The 15,940-nt window shown below is 44.9% G+C and overlaps 1 protein-coding gene across 50 annotated transcripts in view; it reads right to left on the reverse strand.

Moving 5' to 3' along the window:
* Nucleotides 1-15,940, reverse strand: part of SRGAP2 (SLIT-ROBO Rho GTPase activating protein 2) — a 258,045-nt gene that overhangs the window by 58,019 nt on the left and 184,086 nt on the right. For 30 of the 50 annotated variants that reach the window (XR_014054265.1, XR_014054262.1, XR_014054248.1 and 27 more), the window contains 4 exons: nucleotides 15,603-15,731; nucleotides 8,079-8,303; nucleotides 4,020-4,121; nucleotides 2,822-3,019 (listed from right to left, as the gene is read on the reverse strand). Coding sequence is in view for 25 of the 50 variants with exons in the window: in XM_081492022.1 (XP_081348148.1) it covers nucleotides 2,822-3,019; nucleotides 4,020-4,121; nucleotides 8,079-8,303; nucleotides 15,603-15,731 (654 nt within the window). In the remaining 25 variants the exon portion in view is untranslated. The remainder of the gene's footprint in view (nucleotides 1-2,821; nucleotides 3,020-4,019; nucleotides 4,122-8,078; nucleotides 8,304-15,602; nucleotides 15,732-15,940) is intronic. The other 20 variants (XR_014054259.1, XR_014054267.1, XR_014054257.1 and 17 more) reach the window with 1 other exon arrangement.

The raw sequence follows: 15,940 nt of genomic DNA on the forward strand, positions 1-15,940 counted from the left end.
TTTAAAAAAACACTTCAAGCTTTAAAATTTCATGATTATTTTCCTGGTACTCTTGCAAATGACTGACCTTTATAGGTCATGCTTCAAGCTTCCAATTGCTGTCATCTGGGCAGATCAATCTGATGACAGCCAAGAGTGCTCAGAAAGTATTCCTAGCAGCCCTCTGGGTCACTAGGCACACTACCAGGAGTCAAAGCCGTGACAAGAGACCTCTTTCCAACTTTCCAAAAGAAGGGAACTTCCAGGAGGAGATACTCTGACGTCTTTGAAGCGCACAGGGAAACACAGGAAATACAAGGGTAAATGTTTGTAAAAGAAAAGACTAAGAAAAGTACACCTGCAGCTGTCTTGGCTTTGTGGGTTTGGCAAGCACAGGCAGCCATCCTGGCGAACATTCACACACCACCTTTTCTTAAATGGCCGTTTTGCCCCCCCCCACCCCTGCAAAAGTCCTTTTTATCATGAACTGAATTATCTGATGCATTCCAAACACCAATCACAAAAATGGTGAACTCTTTTACAAACCTGTTACTAGACAAGCCTGGACAAAAAAGCTTTCTGTTACCCAAGGAAATTTACACACAATTTTGATAAGTAGCATTATGGTCACAAAAGACAGGAAATGAGTTAGTGGACATCAACGCATTCAGACAGAGGTGAAAGGGTGGGCAGGATTTGGGAGGTCGCCAGTTTGAATATGGTCATTCCTGCTCTTACTAAAGATCAATTTTAAACACAAATGTAGCGTCCCTTAGAGTTCAGAAGTAATTTCTGAAGTCTTAAATACAGATTTTTATGTTCAAAATTCTCATTTAATCAAAAAATGGAAATCTTCTGCAATGTAACAAGATTGGGTCATTTAAGTAGTGTTGTATCTAAGCAGTCCAGACAGAACACTCAGACAATCCTATTATTTAAAGCCTCTCGAATATTTAACAACCTCCAGAGATAAAGAAGCTTAGGGAGGTACACAGCCCTCGATACAGACAAGAAGTTTTTCTCAAGTCTGTCCCAGATTTTTCATGCCTTTTATGCTTTTGCACATGCTGCTCTGGTCTCAGAGAATTCTTTTCTTGATTCTCTGCCTTATCAGCACAAAGTTGCTTTGTGTGAAATATTTCCCCAACTTCATTCATCATGGTTGCCATTCATATATGTGTGCATGTATGTACTTAATATTTTTTACATTTATTTTTTAAATTATCAAAATTAACCTACTGTAATTCTTTAGAAATACATGCAGTAAAAAAGAAGTTCTCCCTTCATAGGCCTAATTCCACCATTCTTTTCATTTGATATTCTTAGCATTCCCAGCTTATATAGCACAGTGTCAGAGTAGATCCTTAATAAATGATCAATGAATAATTTAATAATTTTCAATGAATAAATTATAGTGATGATAGGGATAATAAATTTTCAGCATTTTTGAGTACTTACTACAAAACTATATATTTTACAAAAATGAATGAATGAGCCAAAATGTCATTGTATTCTTTCCTTGTATTGATTTTAGCATTTTACTCATAAATATATTTAAAGCATGTTATAATTAAATGGCTTTCACTTAAATTAATCATTTAAGTGAAAACAGCAGATTATAAAACAATATGCACAGCAGTATGCCATTTTTATAATAAAATTATAAATACATGTTCACATCCATGTGCATGCATAGAAAAAAGCCTGAAAGAGAATATATTCTAACACTATTATCTGTAGATATTTGGGATTATGGGTGATTTTTAGTTTCTTCTTTCTTACTTCTAAAGTTTATATAATAAGCATGTTTTGTTTTATATAACAAGAAAAAAAAGTTATTTTAAAAGTACAATACTGTTAAATCACGCCCTTTCAACAGTCTCCTCTAGGACTTAAAAAATTTTTGAAGAATTCTTAGCTTAACTGCTTGAAAAAACAGGTTTCTTCTTTAAAAGAGATAGCAAATCATTAGTGTTCCTAATGGAGAAAGGGCAGTGTTCAAAGAAGAATTAAACAAATGGTTCCAGTTGCAGGAGAAATTCAATTTGCGACTTGCAGACTATGCTTCTTGACTGAAAAACAAGTTAATTCTGCTCATTCAGAATCAGTATGCATATTCACTGACTATATTTCCTCTCACATCTGCAAACTTAATTTCTTCTTTCGTAGTTGTCAGAAGGTTAGGAAATAAATTTTAGCTCAGGCAATAAATACTACTTGGCAAGCTCGAAATAACTCAATTATTAAAAAGTAGCACCAAAGACCAACCAGCAACCTTCCAAAGGACTGTTAACACTACTTAAAAAAAAACTGGGTCCATCTGTCTGAAAGAGGACTGAGAGATGCATGAATAACAAAATATAAATATAATGTTTTAGAATTCTCTGCAAATTAACAATGCGGCACATTACCTGTCCCTTTGAGTTTTAGCCACTATTATGAAAAATAATTTTGTATTGCCACAAATTATAAAGTCATCACATCAACTAGAAGAGATAACAGATTTTAACCGAAAGGTATGCTAGCCAAAATATCTCAGTGTGCTTCTCAGGAACCAGGAGACGCAGCCCCCTGGGACGACCCCAGGGGTGAGAAGGAAAGTCGTGAACAAAGTCTACTAGCTGGTTAAAAACGTCTTCAAGAAGAAAATATTCTTGGTAGACACACAACTGGTAAATATTTGTGCCTTGAAGTGTACAGATGGTCTCCGAACATGCCCGGATCCAAGTGAAGATATTAAAAAACTGCCCTGAAGATACCTGACAAAGACCCTGGCATCCAAACGGCTCATGTGTGCTGCAGTGCCTAAAGACGATCTTTAAAGGCCACTGAGCCCCCTCACCGTGAAGTAGAACTGCTCTGTCTCCTGCTGGTTGGCTCTCCTCTTGGCGATGCTGGGTTTGCTCATGAAGGTTTCTGAGACCGTGGACTTGACGGATTCCATAGAGTTGCTGTACTGGAAGCAATCAGACACATCGAAATCCTCAACGGTCACAATGTCCTGGATGGTCTGCAGAGTGGCCTCCATTGTCTTCTTTACCTGTCATGATAAGGGCCAACATGATGCATGAGGGGTGGGCTACAGAACGGTAGGTGGTGGAGAAGCTTGGAGAAGTGAGCTGAGGCAGGAGGGAGGGGGTGTTGGCGGGCTTGCAGCTCTGCTTCCCGCTGAACAGTGCTGAGCGAGTGGTAAACATCACATGGACCCTTCTCTCTTCAGTAAGGACTGAAAACCCACTACCTCCCCCACACTGCCTGCTTGACCTGGCTATTTAATGTTTATTTTTAAAATTTAAGATTAGTTCTTGGCTATACTGGATATGCTCAGGGAGAGAGAATGAAACAAATCCAAACCAACCCCATCATATAAAGAGCAGGTTAAAAATGCATGATGGGCCTAGTCCCACAGTGCCCCAGGTTCTGTTTCCTGACCTTCAACAAATAATGAACCTGTCTCCCCATTTGCAAACCAAGTGACCCATTCCCAGGCTTTCTTGATCTTACCAGGGAAAGTAAGACTTAACTGAGATTTCAGGTAAGAAGTCACAAGAGCTCAAAAGAATAAGGAGCTGATAATCAATTGCACTGCCCTTTTGAACTAGTTGTTGAAAGGAAATACGCTGGTCCAGAAGAAAGTCGCCCTTTTCCAGAGGATGGAGATGTTTGAAGTGTCAAAGTCAAAGGCCTCTGTTTGTTTGAAAATGCTGGAAAAAGCCAGGCAGGAGGGGGTGGTTTCAGAGACACAATATTGTTCACACAGCTGCCATTTTGATTAAATGTGTAAAGGCAGGGAAAAAAGCATTTTGCAGAAGGCTCAAAAATAGAGTTCAACCTTTGGCAATGCAAGAGCAACTTCCTGGAGTTCAAGGGCAGGATGTAGCAGAAGGGGAAAATCCAAGCCTCCATTTGGCTAGGAAATGTTTGCGGCAACCTGGACATTCCCTGCATGCTCCTTCCACCTGCTCCCATATGGGGAACAGCAAGAGGTTCGACAGGGACACTCAGAGGGTAGCTGTGAATCTCCTGAGCAGGAAACTCACCTCTTCATTCTCAATCTTCAGGGTGGATAAGCGAGACTGCAGTTGTTGGCATCTCTGTACCAGCTCACTCTGGACAGGCTGCTGGGCACAGAGCTGGGATGCCTGCCAAAAGAAAGCAATACCAGGTCAGGGAGAGGACACAGATCTTTTGTCAGAGGCCCATTACTGTTAATAAAACGACTCATATTCAAGCTGTAAAGCTCACAATTTCTATGTGAAAACAAAATCGAAAGCCAAAGTGTGTAGACCTCTGCTAGGACCAAATAGCACAAGGAGGAGGAATGGAACCTGTTTGAAAAGGTCTCTCTCTCTCTTTGGAGCCCACCTCTATCCTGGTGTTTGGCAGGGGCAGGTCTATAGAGGGCCTGCGGCTCCCAGGAAGCCGGAGTCAGGGCAGAGAGGAGGGCTTCAGGCAGCCCTGGCTCCAGGCACACAAGCTTTGGCACAGGGAGGGTTTCCTGCCAGAGGTCCAAGTGGCCACCTCTCTGGCTCCGCCTTTGTTCCCCGCTGTGCACCAGAGTGAGAGCCGGAGAGAAGTGGGTCAGGAGGCTAACGTGCTGCTGCTGGAAGTCACCGTGTGTTTATAAATCTGGGCCATGCATGAGAGCTCTGACTCAATGAGAGAAAGCGTGAAGCTAGGAGCAAGTCCACGGGCAATGCTAGAGGGTCCCAGAGGGCATGGAATCTTGTGGAACCTGGCATTTTCAAAAAGTCCTCATTTCACTTCAGGTCTTCACCAGATCTCTGTGGGAGAAAAGTCTGTCTTTCCCCCAAGGACTGCTGTCAATAAGCTTCGTCCCAGGTGAGGGGGATGGCTGAGCCACTGTCTCCTGATGGGGCCATGGTGATGGCGTGAGCCTGAGGTCACCCACCATCCCCAGGATGACAGATGAGAACAGAAGGCTGGCAGACTGCGAGGCAGGACCACGTGCAGGCAGCTCCTGTCACCTTGCTACCACGTGTCCTTTAGCCTCTCGTTTGTGGAGAGACATCTGGATAGAACCAGCCTCCTCCTTCCCCGGCGACGAGTGGGCACATTCCCAAGCCCACAGACCATTCTCTCGCTTGAAAAGACAAAACCTCTCTTCAGATGGAGGGGGCTGGGACCTGACCTTTTCCTCCATTGGCTTTTAAGCTCTCAACTGACTTGACCTCCTCCCCCAGCTGAGAGGCTGGCCTGAGCCAGCTCTCAGATCTGAAGAGAGCTGACTTCATTCTGGCTCTTGGATAAGCAGACACAATGGAGAAAGCTCGGTGGCCAGGATGGGATGGTGCCAATAGTGAAACTCTCTGGCTGCCTGATGTCACCAGTCAGGCATCCAGAGCCCCACGAGCCTCTGGGGGCACCAAGGGTAGAGCCAAGCGCCTCCTCCTAGTACATCGGAGAGTGCTTGGCATCAGTCCATGTGCTGAGTGCCCCAGAACGCCAATCAGTGTAGGGCCTTGGCCAACTTCAGGGCTTCCGGTCCGAATGCCACCCGAACTTTGGCCCTAGTTCAAGGACTTCCAGGCAGCTCCCCCTCCTCGCCTCCACAGTCTATACACAGCCCTCACTGACTGGGGATAGATGGCTGCAGGGGCCAAGAAAGACTGGCCTCTCATCGCTTTTTCTTCTCCACTCACATGAAGGCGAGGCTGGAACGCAAAACCTTTGCATGATCTAGGATTTGCCCTGGCCCCTGCCTGGCTCAGCCACCGATCAGCTAGCATCACACAAAGGGAGGGCCCAGGCAGAAGACTGAACTATCGATTTTTTTTTTTTTTCAACATCAACATGAGGTTTTTTTTTTTTTTTTTAATAAATTTATTTATTTTAGTTGGGGGCTAATTACTTTACAATATTGTAGTAGTTTTTGCCATACATTGACATGAATCAGCCATGGGTTTACATGTTGAACTATCGATTTTTAAAGTAACTTCAATCTAGCAGGCAGGAATCACGGAGGGAAAACCATCTCCATGCTTGTTTCTTTAAGAAGCAGCAGGGCTGCTGATGCATGCTTTGGCAGTGGTCCTCTACCGGGGTGCAAGGTAATGCATTCCAGCTGTGCTCCGGAGTATGGGAATGAGGCTCTGGCAGGGCAAAGAGGGAGCCTGAGCACCCAGCGTCTGGAATCCCCCTTTATGGAGACAAGCTGCTGGGCTTAGAAGGCAACGCAGTCGACAGCAGAAAATGTATTAGTATCACTCCACTCAGCTGGTCCCCAAGTTCCACTGCTTCTTGGGAAGGAATCTCTGTGGCAGCTGGAGAAGGGGTCTGGAAGGTAAGTCTGACCAGAAGCCAGAGCAGGTGAGGAATGGGGCTTCCTGGGGCTCGGTGACACCCCGCCCCCATATTCTAGCTGCACATGCTGCCATCTCCCTTCCCCATCTGTTCAACACTGACATTTTCTGAGCCACAGCAATGGAGACAAACTGGAAACGGTTTGGTTTTCCCTCCCAAGAAGGAGAGGAGGAAAGAAACCATCTCACATCTCTGTTCTTGGGACAGAAATGTCCCAGTCTCCACTCTGCCCTACTGATGGCAGCATATCCACTGCCGATGCTGCAACCTCCCATTCTGGAGCAGCGTTTTCTAACGAGCATCTGGATGTTCATCTTAATGGAAGCACTGTTCCCTTGTTGAGAGGACACTGCTGTTTTTCTGTCACCCAGCATTCATTCCTCCTTCTTCTGGTAACTTCGGCCTGACTGTCCTCTGAGGGGGAGATTTTCACTCACAACTCAGTCCCTGTGCTTTGGACGGGCCTTTCCCAAACCTGAGGATGCAGGGTATGGCCTCAGCTGACTGCAGATACCAACCACAGCGATTGGTCAGGGATAAGCACATCACCCAATCAGAGCCATGGAGACAGAGGGAAGAAGATACTCTGTCTGTGATTTTGGCGGCACCACGCAGCTCGTGGTCTGCGGGATCTCAATTCCCCTGAGCAGGGGTCACACCTGGGCACGCAGCAGGGAAACCATGGAGTTCTAACCACTGAATCACCAGGAATTCCCAAGGAAACAGATGTTCTTTCTGTTGGATTTCAATCTACAGGGGGATAAGGCTACAAATGAAGGCTCCTTGCCTCCACAGGATAAAAGCCTATTTGAGAACAGAGGCAAAACATAGGATATGAAGCAGAGAGAGAAAAATTGAGTCTTTTGATGTAATTCCTAGTCCTCAATTCACCCATGCCTGAAGATTTGTCTTGAGCTTTTCTATTATGTAAGCTTATATATCCTCCTTCTGATTTAATCCAAAGGTCAAATGGTGTCTCCTAACCCAGGAAGAAGATTCACTTTGATCTATATGAACAAACACCAGAAGTGGAACCTCAAGATTCAGAGGTTCCAAAACCAAAGAGCTTCTCTCTTCTCTCACTTCAGTTTATTTAGGCCCTTCTTGTTTTAGTCATCAGAGGTAAAAAGTCAGAAACAAGACCCCTACATTCAGGCACCGCTGCCTGGACAGCCATTCTTAGGGGTGACATCTTAGCTCTTGTCCTTTCTGTAGTATCCATTCTTTTTTGTTCAATACCTAAGTAAAACTATCCCTTTTATCACAAACTTCTGAACCCAAGAATAAGCGCCTTCAGAACTCTGACAAACGACAGAAGATCATGTCATCGCCTTGCTTGGCTCTCCCTCCCCATCAGAAACCTTGAGTATCTGGCTCCATCTCAGCCCTCCCTTCTTTTAGCCTCACCAGTTGGAGGACTGCACCTCCCTTTTCCTTTCATCATATGGAACTGTTAGTAGTTTTTAGAGCACACTGGCTGTTTCTCACCTCCTCTGATCCTGGTAGTCCCTCTAGGTGCCCCTCTCTATGCATATTTCTGTCAACTCAGTCAACTGTGAGCTCCCTGAGGGCTCTGACCCCGTGTCTATGGTCAAGCCTAGTGGACAGCAGGCTCCCAGGAGCTGTCTGCTGAATGGGTGGAATGGATTCCACCCACCACATGAAGCCAGCCCCAAGCCTTGACCTCCCAAGAACACCATGGCCTGAGTGCAATAAATCCAGACACAAGTGAGCTCAAGCCCCCTGGGGGTGCGGGAGTGGGAAGAGGGCCTCACCATGTCCCCCATGTGGGGCTGGAACTCAAACTTCATAGGTGGACAGAAGACGTTGTTGTACATCTCCATGAGGCGCTGCTTGTCACTGGTGGCATCCAGGTTTTCTACAGCATTCTCGATGGCGTCCAGACCCTCATGCTTTGACTGTTCCAGGTTCAGCTCAGCAGAGAGGAAGGTGCGTAGGGCACGGTTCAGGCTGGCGTGGTATCCTAAATCACAGCACTGCTGTGGAGCGGAGAAGGCACGTGAGCAAACTAAGGACAGCTGCGAGGCTTGGCAGAGGGGAGGGCAGCCCCCAGGGCAGGGCTGATCAACGAGGCTGGCTGTGCAGCTGGAAGAAGGCTGGCCCTCCACGATCTGGGTGATATTTCTCCATTCTTGACTCCTAGTTCAATATGTAGGACTCCTTGGAGGACCATGAGGTAGTCAAAAGGAAGAGGACTCAATGGAACAAAATGAAATTATTTAATCATGCTATTCAGTAAACATTAAACAGAGTTGGGAGTTAAGGAGAATTGTCTTCTATTTTCAGGTTCTTCTGGGGATATCACTGTAACAAAATTCAACAATAAAAATGTAGCCTGCCACTCCTTCAGGGTTCCTGTGATTTCATTACAACGTACCAACCAAGTCAGGCCGTTTCAGCACTCAGGGCTTAGAAATCAGAGGTGTTGCAAGAGAACTCTAGTGAGAGGAGAAATGGGGGAGAGGGGCTAACCCTGTTGTTATCAACCTCCGCCCCCGGCAAACTCCCAACATTCTAAGACAGGCCATTGTTGTAGATTAGGATTTCTGCACTAAAGCTCTGGCCCAACAGCATTTCTGAGACCAGAAATTTCTAAATATAAGTGTTACTGGGAAAATTCACATCACTTAAGGGATTCTGATTTTTTGAAATAACATGGAAAAAAAAATGGTATGAAAGACGCAATAGTATTAAAAAAAGCACTGGAAAGGAAGTCAAACAACCTTGGAAAAACCATTCCCCCTCCCTGAACCCATTTCCTCGACTGTGAAATGAACAGATTTGGCCAGCAGATGTTTTTAAGCTGTAGCACAGAGCTCTACAGTTCTGTACTCAGGCCGCCCTTAAGAGAGGGCAGCCCAACTAGTAGGACTTAGAGCCTCCTATCCCTGCTTCAACCAAACCAACTCTGCCTTTTTTTCTATTCAATATTTTAGGATTCTATGTAAAGTCTGATTTGAGGAAAGAATTCTTCTGTTAAAGAGTAAGACTGAAAATATCAATACTTGGACTAAACATAATCCCCGAGGCCCTCTTCAGCAATGGCATTCTGTAACTCTATTCCTCATCCCTCCCAAAGGACCCAGAGATCTAAATTCCTCAGTCATCCATTATCCTCTCTATTGCTCAAACAGTTTCGAGATCCAGAACTTGAGATGAAATATCAGAGAAGAATCCATGGATAGAGTGAGACCATCTGCCTGATTGCCATTTCATTCCATAAGCAGGCATCAAATTAGCTCTTCCCCCAGTCTTCCCCCCTCTTCATGATCACACTGGGAACAGCCACTGCTGGGCAAGAAAAAGCATGTGATGCGCCTCTTCCTCCCAGCATTTAACAAGAAGCTCTACGACAGAGTGCTTGTCAGGCTGGGCTCTGGATTCAGTGCCAGCGGGCCCTGGCAGGTGCCTGGCTGTGCAGAAGAACAGCAGTTATAGCTTAACTAGAGGCAGAGGATGGAAAGACATTAAATTCAGTTGGGAGGGAAGCTAGACAAAAGCAGCTGATTGGGAGGCTGCACACGCAGGGGCCCTTTCTCCTCTGGGAGATGCTGCTGGTCCAGCCAAGCCTCCCTTGAACCTGTAAACCTTCCGGACTAGCTCTGCGTAGACTCCCGCTGATGAATTTCATGCCTGTAAGTCTGATGAACAGAAGTAACAATGCCCACAGGGCTGAGTATGTGGTGGAGGTGGGGGGAACTTTTCAGTGCAGAAGAGAATTAGGAGAAGCAGGCTTCATAACCTTCACATATTTTTGGTAACTCCCCTTTCCTCTCCATTCTCACTACCTGTACCCTAATTCATACTCTTATCATCTTACAGTGCTGTCTGCTTCACTGTTCTAAAATACGGCTTTTGTTATACCTACTCCCCTGCTGAAGAACCTATAATAGCTCTCATTTTTTTCCTAAGGTAACATCCACCTTCCTCAGTAGGGAAATTTAAAAATGCCTCCATTTATTAAGTGTGCTTACTCTATGCCAGTGTGCTAAGCGCTTTCTGTATATTTTGCATTTCAATTCTGCATAGTAGCTCCAGTAAGGTGGGTATTATTTTAACTTTCCACACTAGAAAGCTGAGGCTCAGTGAAGTTAAGTGAAGTTAATGGTCAGAACAAAGTGTAATTTGTCTTCAGTCTCACCATCTAACATCATCTGCCTCTGTTTTCGTCTTCAGATTCTTCTGTTCTAATCCAATGACATACTCATTGTTTGGGGTCGAGTATTAGAAAACCAGAGGCCTCAAATCAGATGTATGACTGTTAGCAAGCTACTTAACCTCTCTGAGCCCCACAGAGGGATAACATCAGCCTCGGAGGTGGTTGTGAAGCTAATACATGTTTACTTATATCCAGCACCATGCAGACCAAACTAACACCGATCACCTGTATCTCCAGGTCCACTGACTTTCAGCTCCCGGCATTCTCTCTTCCTGAAACGGTTCTCACTCCTCTCACCTGCTGGAATTTGACCCAATCTTCAAGATCCAAATCAAATTCTCAGCCTCCAGGAAGCCAGCCATCCCCACAACCCTGGCACATACTAACCCTCCACTCAGAATGACATCCATCTGCAGCCCTTAGGTGACACAGAACACACTCCCTCATTCTGTAATGTGCCATTTCACATCATCCTCCAAAGAAGGCTTGGCCAGTGTCCCTTACCATTAGGCCCTGCTCATAGTAGTCATTTAATAAGTATCAGTTGATTGATTGATGCCAGGAGTACAGATTCTAGCCTCTGAGGAAATAATCCACTTAGGCTGGATACTGATCTCAGTCAAGTGGGCAGTTGTGGCCCTTTTGTTTTGCTCACTCTAGATGGCCTACAGGAGACACACAGCTTTCTCGGGCCAGTCCAGTCTTTATTGTAATAACTGTTCTGGAGCTTCTCTGTGCCAGTGCGTGGGGGTCTGACTCACAGTGTGCCCTCTGGCTCGTCTATGCCTTCAGCTGACCAGGGAGATTCAGAATAGTTTTCCAGAGCCTTGGCTACCCACATATCTGAAAGGGCAACAGCCGGAAACTGAGGCGTCAGAAAAGAAGCAATTTCTCGCAAGGCTAGGTAAACAAGATTTGAATATTTCATCCCCGTTCCCTGTAGAATCCCAGTGAGCAGAGGCAGCACATTATTTTGCTCACAATGGGGACAAAGTATGCTTTCCATGGCTTCTGATGAGTTCTGTGGCCATGCCGGGCTCCCCTGGCCATTTCTGGGTTATATAAATGTTTGATGAAAACTCTCTCAGGGGAAATCAAATTTTTATAAGAATTTAATGATAGCCCTTCCAGATGTGTGATGACTTGAACTGACGGTTCATTAACCCTTCACCAGCTGATAGTCTCGCCCAGAGATCTAGAGAAGGCCTAGAAAAGTAATACTCACTTCAAGCTCTCATAGAAGCGAGAGATAATCGCCCTTAATAAAATGTCCTATTGAGAAGGCTGGGTTCTCTCCTGTCTGACTTGGGTGCATATGGTGTCACAGATTCTCTGCCCACACACAGCACTCACCAAACTCCACGAGGACAATGCCTGGTTCTTCATTCATCCATCTGCTTCTGGGGGAGAAAAGTACATTCCAAGGAGCCTGCGGATCTTAGACTATCTTAAGTCACTTCAGAATGTCTTTTTTGGCCTTCAGTCAAGGTTTTCCTCGTGTGTATAAGATGCTTCAAGTGGATTCCTACAATCTGAGATTAAATCTTATACTATACAATGAAAAGAAGTGAAGGGCTAGTCCTTGAATGGACTGGCATCCACAAAAATCACTTCTTTCACTTAACCTCGATGCCTTAGCACACAATGAGCTTTGACATTGCCAAGGAGGAGGCAGAATGGTGTCCATAACACAGATGGCAATGGCTGGTACAAGAGCCATCACACATCTCAAAGCAGGCTCTGGATACTGTCGAGATCAGAAAGCCAAGGGGTAACCGGGCTCTCCCCCACTTCTGCTCTAACTGCTGGTTCCTGGCCAAAGCATCCTTTTGGCCATTTTAATGTCAACAGATCAGCAAGAAAAAGCAGGAAACTACTGACACATATAATAACACGAATGGAACTCAAAAACATCATGCTGGGCAACTGAAGCCAGATTAAAAAATACATATATACTATATAAAAAGCCCACCTTTGTGAAGTTCTGAAACAGACAAAACTAATTCATAGTCAAAGAAAATCAGAACAGTGGTTGCCTCGGAGTGGAAGACTGACCGGGAAGAGAAAAGAGGAACTTTCTGAGGTGATGGAAATATTCTACATCTTGATAGAGACACAGGCTATAAGGGTGTAAGATTCATCACAATTCTTGCAATTTAACACACGTTCAATCATTATATGCAAATTAGGTCTCAATTAAAACAGTACTGAAAGGCATAAAAAGGAAACAAATCTTGGCTTAGGAAATCATCTTCCTCCTTTTTCTTCTATTCTTTTAATGAACAGATTATGTACTCAGCTATGTAGTAAGCCTGTACTTATGTACACATGTATGAAGGTAAAGACGAGAGCTGGTTCCTGCCCTCAGGGAGCTTACAGAGACTAAAAGACCTTCCTCTGTTCTTAGTGCAGTGGGTCTCAAACTTTTTTTGGCCTTCAACTTACAGTAAGAAATACATCTTATATTGTCACACAAACATACCTCTAACATAATAGTTTTACCAAATAAAACTTAACCTTACTAGTAATGAAGGAAATGGCAACCCACTCCAGTGTTCTTGCCTGGAGAATCCCAGGGACGGCGGAGCCTGCTGGGCTGCCATCTATGGGGTTGCACAGAGTCGGACATGACTGAGGTGACTTAGCAGTAGTAATGTACCCTGATGTTTTCTTTCCTATTCTACTCTATCCTAGTCTAGTTTATTCATTAAAATAAAATAAGTCAAACCTTCATGACTCCTCTAATGGATCATGACCTATGGTTTGAAAACCACAGTCCTAGGACTTCCTGTGCTTAGCTCTGGTGCTGCAATTGGCCAGTCAGATAAAAAATCATCTCTCTGTATGTCTATGAATACCTCTAGGGTAAGAATTATTTCATTCTTTTTGTACCTTGATGCTACAGGGCACACAGTCTCATCCCAAATAAATACTTACTGAACATTTGTAGAGCATAATAATGTTATAAGCTTTCTTTCTTTTTCTCTTTTAAAAGACTAATTAATTTCACTCCAGGAAAAACAAAAACACAAACAACAAACAAACAAAATAAAGCAAGAGCAGTTTTACTATCCATGTGGCCTGGAACACTATCAGCCTGGACTTGATTCTAGTGACCTAGAACCATGCCCTGGTTAAATGTTAATGGCATCTCACATAGCATCCTGTGAAGACAGACTCTTAACAAGCTTCTTTTTTTAAAAAATGATAATAAGGAGCAAAATACCATGCTTCTTGGACTGATTTAAAAACACCGACTCACATCTGATGGAGGGTCTGTGAATTGTGACTGACTTAGCAGTACCTCTCTCTTCTGCATAGGTCGGGGTTTTGGTGAAAGGGGAGAGAAAGCTACCCTGGGGGCAAAAGAAAGAGAGAAGGAGAACCCGCAGCAGAGGTGTGGTGGACCGCCCAGGTATGATTTTTTTTAATCGAATGTGATATAAACAGCAGAGAGTGAGCATAAGAAAGAAGTGACTCTCCTCATGCTGAGAACAGGCCTCTCTTCCAACAGTGAGGAGCTGTTTCTGTGAGGAGGAGGAAGGATCCTGTCTAAGGCTCTGACCACCGTTGAAGGACAGTGTTCAGATCGGCATCAACAAGCAGAGAGAACACAGCAGGCCTGAACAGGGATCAGGGCTCCACTGATCCGGTGAAACGATGACACCCAGGGCATTAACAGGCTGATACCTACTGACTCAAAAAGCCCTGGCTGAAGGGAGAGAGAAATTGCTATTTTAGAAACCTTCCCCAAGCAGCTCTGATGTGAGGCCAGATTTAAGTACTCAATGATTTAGCCCAGTTCATCAGTTTGCCAGGGGGTAGACGGGAGACACAGCAGAGTTTCAAACCAGCTCTGTGATAAGTCTCAGGTCAACCAGCTAGTTACACAGTGGTCAATCTTAGACCAGAACCACACACAACATGGTGAAATGTGGCAGGTTCGTTCGCAGAGAAACCAAGGTAGACAGGCAAGTATGTGAGGTCTGGCCAGAGGCTTACAAAACTCAGTTGCTGCCTGCTGACAGCTAGAGGCATGTATCAGACCTCTGCGAGGAGACTGGCCAGGCTCTACCTGAGGCCCTGGAGACTGGGAGGCTGAAGCTGAGTTGGATGGCTCCAGGCGCCTCACTTTGATACAGGGGGGAGAGGTGGGGGTACTTAAGCAGCTGCAGTCAGGACCGGATCAGAACTGGCCCAGACTGGTGTCTGCAGGTGAGAGCCATCGCAAGACCTAACTATAAGGTGTAAGGAAAAGCAGTGAAGAAGTGAAGTTGCTCAGTCGTGAGCGACTCTCTGCGATCCCACAGACTGCAGCCTACCGGGCTCCTCCGAAGGAGAAGCAGCAGCAGAAACCAAACCAAAGCCGACCAGTAAGGCCAGAGACAAAACCCTTATCCCTTGTGCCTGCCCCACGCAAAACACACGCGCCTAAGATTCTGATCTCTCATCAACTTTGCGTCACATATCTAAGTATGAGCCAGATGTCAGGGGCATCTGGGTACCTTCCTGACCAGGACTCTAATTTGAAGTTTAACTTTGGGCAGGAACTTTTCTGACTCCCTACCTAGATTTCCTTATCTACAAATTGGAGATTGTAATATTGACCCAAAAGAGTGACATGACAATCAAATGAGATAATACTGACAAACATTAAGAACTGTATAAACTAATAAGGTACGACATTCTAAGCCTTTAGCTCTTGGCACTCAGTTCTATGGGCAAGTAGCTGCTAAGGGAATATTTCCTGGAATACACAAGTGCACAGTGGGTTTACTAATCAGACCTAGGTACCAATTTTGCCTCTGTCACTTATCAGCTCATTCTGGGTAAGGTCATCTAAACTCTCTGAATTTGAATCTGTAACAATGGAGGTAATAACGCCTTCCTCCCAGGATTCTAGGGAGGACTGAATGAAAAGAAGTGTAAAGTGCTTCATCTGATACCTGGTACATGGCAAGCCCCAGAGGGATCATGGCTACCATGTTCATAAGTGTTCTCAAAATGCTCTAAGATGCCTGGGCAACAGAACTGGGAGACTCCTGACCAGATCTTCAGAATCAGGACAAGGGACCCCTGTGTACCTTGTACCCTTGCCCCTTTGGCTTTAAGCACTTACATCAATAAGGTCAGACAGGTCGTGGATGTAGTACTTGAAGACAGATGCATTGGTGGCTTCCAAGGCCAGTAAGTACTCATTCCTGGCTTTAATGGCCTTCAGCTTATTCTCCGTATACTTAGCTTGGCGCTGAAAAGAGAACAGAGTTCATTTTTACTTTTTTATTTTTTTAAGAGGGGAGACTGTTCTCTAAAAGATTAAAAGTACAGTACATTCAAGAACCACAATTGTGCTGCTATTCCCTATGTGCGTCTGCCTTAAATTGGGTTCTAATTCTGTGTAATGAGATTCAAGGGCATAATGTAGAACAGCCCAGGAAAGGTTAGTGAGGCTCCTAC

This window comes from Giraffa tippelskirchi, chromosome 5 (assembly GCF_054371585.1).
Source record: "Giraffa tippelskirchi isolate mGirTip1 chromosome 5, T2T-mGirTip1v1.2.pri, whole genome shotgun sequence".
In the NCBI taxonomy this organism is placed as follows: Eukaryota; Metazoa; Chordata; class Mammalia; order Artiodactyla; family Giraffidae; genus Giraffa; species Giraffa tippelskirchi.